The sequence below is a fragment of the Neodiprion virginianus genome, chromosome 5 (genome assembly GCF_021901495.1).
Source record: "Neodiprion virginianus isolate iyNeoVirg1 chromosome 5, iyNeoVirg1.1, whole genome shotgun sequence".
NCBI classification, from domain to species: Eukaryota; Metazoa; Arthropoda; class Insecta; order Hymenoptera; family Diprionidae; genus Neodiprion; species Neodiprion virginianus.
Window position 1 is genome coordinate 26,840,144 of NC_060881.1, and position 7,805 is coordinate 26,847,948.

The 7,805-nt window shown below is 39.1% G+C and overlaps 1 protein-coding gene across 1 annotated transcript in view; it reads left to right on the forward strand.

Annotated features, from left to right (window-relative positions):
- The first annotated feature begins 233 nt into the window (after nt 1–233).
- LOC124305010 (uncharacterized) overlaps nt 234–7,805 on the forward strand; it is a 9,533-nt gene continuing 1,961 nt past the window's right edge. The window contains exons 1-2 of the mRNA XM_046763920.1: nt 234–1,335; nt 3,955–4,087. Coding sequence (XP_046619876.1) covers nt 1,128–1,335; nt 3,955–4,087 — 341 coding nt within the window. The 5' untranslated portion in view covers nt 234–1,127. The remainder of the gene's footprint in view (nt 1,336–3,954; nt 4,088–7,805) is intronic.

The window sequence follows — 7,805 nt, forward strand, 5'->3', positions numbered from 1 at the left end:
ATTTTCGCCTCTACTCGAGGCAAAAGTCAAGATCTTTTTTCCACCCTTCTTTTTTACTCGCAGATTCGGCCGATCGCGTGCCGATTTATTGCGATAATAAAAAACGGCGATACCCGAGTTTGCTCAAAGTCGGTGTAAAATAGCTCCAAACAGCGTAACGCGGGAACTTTCACTGTCTTCTGATCGTGACCGGCCGGCTGCTCGGCTAGCGAGTTGCTCGGTTCGCGAAGAAGGCGAGAGAAGGCTGTGAACCGTCGTCTTTCCGCCTATTCATTTCGTATCCAGTCATACTCTGGCACCGAGTCTCGCCGGTTGAGCACTTGGTTCGTTCCCAGCCGCTGTTAACGGACAAACTCATTGACACGTTGGTGAAGAAAAAATCGTTTTCGGTTTTTCTTTTTTTTATTATTATTCTTTTCCTACCGTTGAATCATTCGACGAGAGACAAGTGATCGAAAATCAGCGAACTGTCGAGTCGGTTCGTCAACGACGAGGTTTCCGATCGGTTTTTAAAAATCCTCAAAAAGTTCGAACATCTGCGGTTAAAAAGTCACGACATTTCAGAATTCGTAAACACCGATTTTCGAAATCGGGACGATCTTGCAACTGAGATGGTTATTTCTTAATACGAAATATATTAATAATCCAGAGAGTAACGGCGATAAAAATAAATTGAATTACCTTTTTTTTTAAATAATCATTTTACTCATTCGGATAAATCCAACGTCGATGGACATATTGCACAATTTTTAACAGATCAACTGACCGACAGTCGAAGGTGTGTAAACAGCTGAGATAACAATCAAAAGATCGGATCTTGGAAATTTTCTGCTACCAGTATTATAAAAAAAAAAAAAATAGACGCCAAATAAAATGAAAACCTACCAAAGTGTAAATAAAATAGAAAGTTAAAGACAATAAATTTTTCCAAATTTTGTCATTGGAGAATATCATCACTGCCAGCTACGATACCAGCTTCATTAATTTCGACGCTATTGAAGAGTGAACGACAATTCTGTTCTAATTCGCTAGATAAGTGAACAGAGTTAACGGCAATAATAAATACGTACAAATAAAGTGACAGAAACTTGATTAAATAAAAAATAATAAAATCAAAAACACAAAATATGGATACGGGAACCGTTCGTCTGGTGATTTTCTTGGGGATGTTCCTCGTGTTCGCCGGTGATTACACGGCTCTGATGTCGTCGATATTCGGCATCAACGCCGACAAAAACGGCACAACGTCTCTCACCAAACGGCCGCAAAGCTCGCCAAAGGATTCGCCACGTGGTCAGTCACTGCCGGAGGAGAAAATTTTTATGGATGAAAACGGTGAGTCCTCCCTCCCTCCCACATAAAAAAAAAAAAAAAACAAAAAAAAGAAGACAACTCTGATCGAGATTCTATCTGTTTGGTTAAATCCTTGGAACGGACGATGATTACTTTTGAAATTAGAATGAGATGGAGAGAATTCTAGAACATCAGTACGATTCGTGATTTCCTTAATTCTATGCGCATACGATTTAGAGTCTCTGTCTGTAAGATACAAGAAGCGAATCACGTTATACGTATAATACATCAGACGGAAGCTTCATTGAAATTCCCACGGCGTAATCGCTGTATACAGCATGTATCATGCAAGATTCAATACATTTATACCTATCATGTAACCGTGCAGCCACTTGCCGCCGATGTAGACGTAAATTTAAACCATTCGATCCTCGTTCGAGACTTCCACGAATCAATATAACGTACTTTACACACGGACGTATAGATTTTACAACCATACATTATACGCTCATCGGTGTAATTTATCCAAACTGTAAACGCTCTGGCTGAAAAGCGGTTGCTGAATGTTATACGCGAAACGAGAAAAAAAAAATTTCAAATTGTCGTTTCTACGACCGCGTATGCGATTCTAATATGGCGAATGAAACCGTTTTCTGATGCAAATGCAACCGTTTTTTTTTTTTTTTTTATTATTTTTTATCTCGCAATACTGGCTGTTATAATTACAATCGCTTTGCTTGTCGTACAAAGTTATACTTGTTTCAGCCGCAAAAATCTTTCTCTTTCCATATTTTGCAAAACCAACGTATTTTTTCTCGGTATGTAGAGAAGTTTTTTCTTTTCTTATTATTATCCTCCGATTTAATTTCACGGAAATTGTTAGATATTCCTTTCCGTAATCCATGCTGTTCGTTTAATTTTTTTTTTTTTTTTTTTCTTTTATCACTCGACAATATTTCCCCCACGTAAATCGATCGAAAATCGGTTCATTTTGCTTTTTATCGAAGTTTGTTTCCCTGTGGTTTTATTTTGTTATTCACCTTACGAGTTTCGATTTTGTTTCTTCGATCGCTCGGCGGATCGGTCAGTTTTTAATTTTTTCACCTAACCTTGTCGTAAACGATTTCAAGTTTTTGACCGTGGAATTTTACTTATCGTTTCGGGGAGCTCGGTTAATCTTGTATTAATTCGATCCCGCGATTCCGCCTTGGATCCAGAACGATATGCAAAATTCGAAGGACCGTAACATTCTCGATTTAGAGGTCATCGGTGAACGTCCTGCTAGAACTGGGACCAGGTAAAATCACAAGGAAATCATCAACATCCAATTATGACGCACGTTTCGCGCTAAAACTTACCGATCAAAGAACCGGCATTCGTTTCGCCAAATCTTTAAGCTTAGATTTTCGCGTACATACGGATTGAAAAAAAAACCTCGTTTTTTTTTTATTTTTCCCCTCAAGTCGGCGATCCGATTTCTCTGACCGATTCGCATAAATCATAAAATTTTTGGCAATTCTCATTCATCGTATTCCGGTTTTGACCTCCTCATAACCCCTTTAATTCGAGGTAGGTACCTAATCGGTATCGTTAAAAAATGTATGTCACAGAATCATAAACTTGACTGGCGTAAATGTCATTCTACGCGTGCGTGTAACGAGTTAATCGTCACAAACGCGAACGCGGAGTAATCGAATGCAGATCGAAGAGAACCCGACGCGATTATTATACGGACGATGGTGAATAAGAAATTGCACAAACAAGTACTCCATGGTGCATTATACATTTAATTGGCAAAAAATTTCATTCCTTTTACTTTTATTTCGATGCTCGAATCCCGGTGGGAATGGAGCGTTGGATAATCCGGATGCGAATACACAAAGACGTTTAATAATAATCCTCTACCTACCAGCTGCCTAAGTTGGCTCGATTGAACCCGCGCTTTTTGATTATCCTGAACAAAAACTAGACTGCTGCAAGGCTACCGTTTCCAATGACGTAACACACGCGGTTTGTTTGAATAATGGAAGAGCAGCGCGAGCCTCTGTGTATGTACATTGAAACGAAATCCTCGTTGTCTGAAAAAGCGGAGGTGAAAAAAAAAAAAAAAAAAAAAAAAAAACAGACACAAAGGTAGATAAAGCGAGACGGAAACATGTTACTTTAAAAATTCTAGAATGTTTACCGCACACTCGAATCGCGTACGTAACGAATCCTAATACATCAATCGTTGTTGTTATTCTTGCATCGTCGATCGACTCGCCAGTCTGATCATGTTTTCGATAATCAGCTGTAAAACTTTGACGTGAAAGAAAAAAAAAAATTAAAATCACACCGCCACCCTTGAACCAGTTACATACCCGTAAACGCTGTTATAAAATTACGCAAAAGCGAAATGCAGTTCGTATGCGTGGCAAGAATTCAAAATCTTTCAATGATGAATGCAGTTACGATTATCGTATTTTTTGAAATCATTGAGAACCACCGCTGAGGTATAATTATACACGTAGCAGCAACGTCTCGGTGAACAGAATAAACTCTGAGTTACATTGCAGCTTGATTTTTTAATTTTCTTTCATTATTCGTACTTTTGTTCTTTTCCATGTCTTACTTCGTTTTTGACATTGTTTTTTCTTTTTTTCTCTCCTTTTCTCATCACAGGAATCTCGGCGAAGGCGAAGCTCATGTCAACGATAAAAAGCTCCTGCCTGCCGAAATTGATTTGCGAACTTACAGCGTCGACGAATCAGGATCAGCTCAGCGAGATGGAAAGATCACTCCTTAATCTGATAAGGTGAGGATTAAGACAAGGGTACAAAATAAATAAGGTTTCCTGTTTGTTTCTTTTTTTTTTTTTTTTTTCTTCCCCTTCCGCACAATGTTTTATCTGTCCATCATTTGCTTTTACAATTACATCCTCGTTCTATCTTTTTGTTGTTATTGTTGTTGTTTTTGTTTTATGTTTTTTGTTTTTTTTTTTTTCCTTCCTTTTTTCTATCAATTTGCAAGAAATTATCAAAGAGATTATCTTCCTTGATATTAATTGAAATTTGACACGAAAGGATATATTCGTAACTTGTATTAGTCGCGGTTATGAAATTCAATGTTTATTCATTCGTATCTCACGTTCACGTTCCCAAACTGCCTCGAGCTGTTTTCAACGTTTCAATTGACGGAAGTGGCGATTCTACATGCGAGTATAAAAATCGATCAACAAAACTCGAACGGACAAGTCCAACCTCCGTGAAACCACAAGATGAATCGATGCCGCATTTTACCGATTAACGATCCTCGAGGCCAAATGTATTACAGAGATTTAGTTACCATGCATGTACAAATTATGGCCGCGTATCCATCTCGCATACATGACCCAGAGAGATCGAGGGTTATTGAAATTTAAAAAAGGACACGCTCTCTCATATTGGTCAAGGCACTTCCGGGCTAGAATTACACTTAAAAAGAGACGATTCGTGATGTGCGAGTGGATCGAGTCGAAGGGTAACTTCCTAACTTCTTTCTTTCTTTTTTTTTTTTCTTTTTTCTTTTTCTTTTCACGGCCCAATAAATCTGGACCTAACACTTGCGGCCAAATATAGTTTCCAGTTATTCTCATCTCAGCTAGCTTCTTGCAACTCGTTATTTCTGCCTATATACAAATCCGGGAAGTACTTTCACGCAACTTTCATTTTTGCCTTGCGGTAGAAATTAGAATTCTATGTTGGTATACCTTGCAACTATACTCGATCGTCTCGTGTGTCAATTTCGATGTTAATCTTAAAACAGGACGTCGTTAAAAACGAGTGAATTTTAGTACCCACTTGTAACCGGATAAGAGAAAATGGCCGTAAAAATGTATTCTGTTGACAGTTCAGATCTTGATTTGCAATTGAATTTTGTGATTTTGGATTATCCTGATTATATTTACTGTAAACTAATATAATACACCGAGAGATATTTTTTGTTCCAGTTACAGCTCAGTCTTTAATTATTTTCATTTTTTACCACAATCGGAAAATATAGTTCTAGGTAAAAAATGAAAATTAGTTTTCCAGCTGTTACCGGAAAGTCTGGTATCCGTTACTTTTCATTCTCATTACGATCACTGTTACTAGATTTTCTTGCAACTGTTGCGAAAATTTATTGCTTGTGCAACGATAAATTGACGTTAAGGCCTTGTTTAACTAAAAAAGTAGAGTAAAACTGACAAACTGATTTTACGTTGCAATTACCAAAAAGGATCGACAATGGCGCAAAGCGATTACGCGAACCTCGCTTTTCGTAATTCCAATAATATTCAAACAGTTTTTTTCTAACGATACCTGTTTTACTGAATTCTTCTAGCTACCATAACAAATGAAATTTTTCTCAGTGTATAATTTTTAACTATTATTGCATCGTGTATCACAAGGTAACACGTCATTTTCTTTGTTTGTCCTTTTACTAGCCACGCGCAAACCTTCACGAATGTAATATAATCAATTTCGCGTTATGCGTGTGAAATGAATATTTATACACCGTAGTCAGCCTTTCGATTTCAAGCGTTGTTACCTAACTAAAGCCTGCCACTTTCTCTCGCGACTTAAACGAGCATATAATACACAGAACCTGCTCTCCTCCTCTCTCTCTCTCTCTCTCTCTCTCTCTCTCTCTCTCTCTCTCTCTCTCTCTCTCTCTCTTCCTCTCTTGATTCTCGAGAGTAAGAAAGAGAGAGGGTCATTCAATAGCTGGCGATAACTTGTGGGTTGCATCGCCTTTCACAACGATCCCGTAACACGTCTGTTTGTTCGTACGAAAATCGATTGGTATGCGAAGAAGAGTGAGTCGACGCTGCGGGCAGGTACCTTATATACTGGCGATTCAAGCAAGGTTCAAGAAAAAGTCCAAGTAGGTACTTGTGGTGTCATTGCGTCAGAGTTCACGATGTCGACGATTGCTCGTAGCGTTGATTGGCGAAAAGCGTGACGTCATTCGCATACGAGTTAGACTCGCGGATTTCGATTTTGGCCGTTTCAATGACGGAACGAATTGACAATTTGTCGAAAATTTAACAAAAGGAATCGACTCCGCTAAATATGAAGATGAAAATTGATAACTGCGAATTTTATTGCGAACGTGCCTCAATGAATCGAAGATGGAATTTAACGCTCTCAAGGATTTGCCGGAAAGCTTTTGCCGCGATGATGAATGTGAGGAAAGGCAATCTCCGGATAAAGACTTTCCGCAAACAGATATACGGACACGATCCGGCACTCGGTTCGAATGCATCGACCTCCGCGAATCTTGCAGCGGCTGCTGCAACGGCACCAAAATGGCGCGACGGTATCTGGTATCCGTGGGTGACAAGCGAATTGGGAAAAAGGAAGAAGAGCTTCTGGATCGCCAATTTCCCGTCTGTCTCCCAGCTTATTCCCGCCCACCGATCCAGGAATCGCACTATAAACACCGGATATCTTTCCTGCAGAGCTGAGATCTCGCTGCTGATATGGAGGACCGTTCCTATTTGCGCCACTTTTAAATCCGCCAACTTTACACGGGATCGGATAAACACAACTCGGCTTTTATACCGCGCCGCCTTTTGCTTCCGCATACGAGTTTTACGTCTTTACGTACCTGCCGTATTATTATCACGTCGTCGGTTAACCCTATCAGTCACAGTAGTATGCTCGCCGTCCCATATAAAAAATTTCCATGTCATGATTTTTGTTACTTCATATTACACCATAAACCCCCGAGTAACAAGTTTCGGCCAGAATCATTGAATTGCGATGCACCGAGAGAAATTTTTTTAACTATACCTGTTTCACTGAATTTTTCTCGTTACTGTAACAAATGAAATTTTTCACAGTGTAATTTTTTTGATTATACATCCGCCATCTTGAATTTAGAAATGATCAAATTCTGACTTTAGACTCGTGATTAGCGACTCGAAAATAGCCCCGAGTAACAAAATTCAGGCCAAAATATTGGGTTGAAAAATGTGTGACCGAAAGGGTTAAACGCTTTTTTTCGAAAACTGTTCCAGCTGGTTGCAAAGATGAAACCGCAAACGTTAGCCGAATCGCGTCATGCGTATAATTTTTCAAGTTTTATCGGACAATCGGCGTTGCTGTCTCCAGTTCGATTTCATTACCGGTATAAAAAAAAATTCGTTACACCTCTGATTGTCCGGATTTTGAAAAATCGGTCCAGTTTTATTTACCGTGAATTTCTAAGGTCGATGTGTCCGAACTGATTATCCGCGGTTTCCTCAAGAGCGTTATACACTCATACCATCGTGCAGTTGTACTTTCACCGAAAATTACCACTTTCTAGCGATAAAAGTTGAGGGCATCAATTCTTGCACCGTTACTCCATGTTAAACCAAAGTCTGCACGGTGCCTGCACATATTTTCGGCATATTTATAATGTTGCACCTCTCTCTTACTCTTTTGATCTTGAATTTTATTGAGGGAAAGCCGTGAATATTATAGAAACTATAGTGTTACCGGTAGCTGCATTCTCTCGGCAGTTAT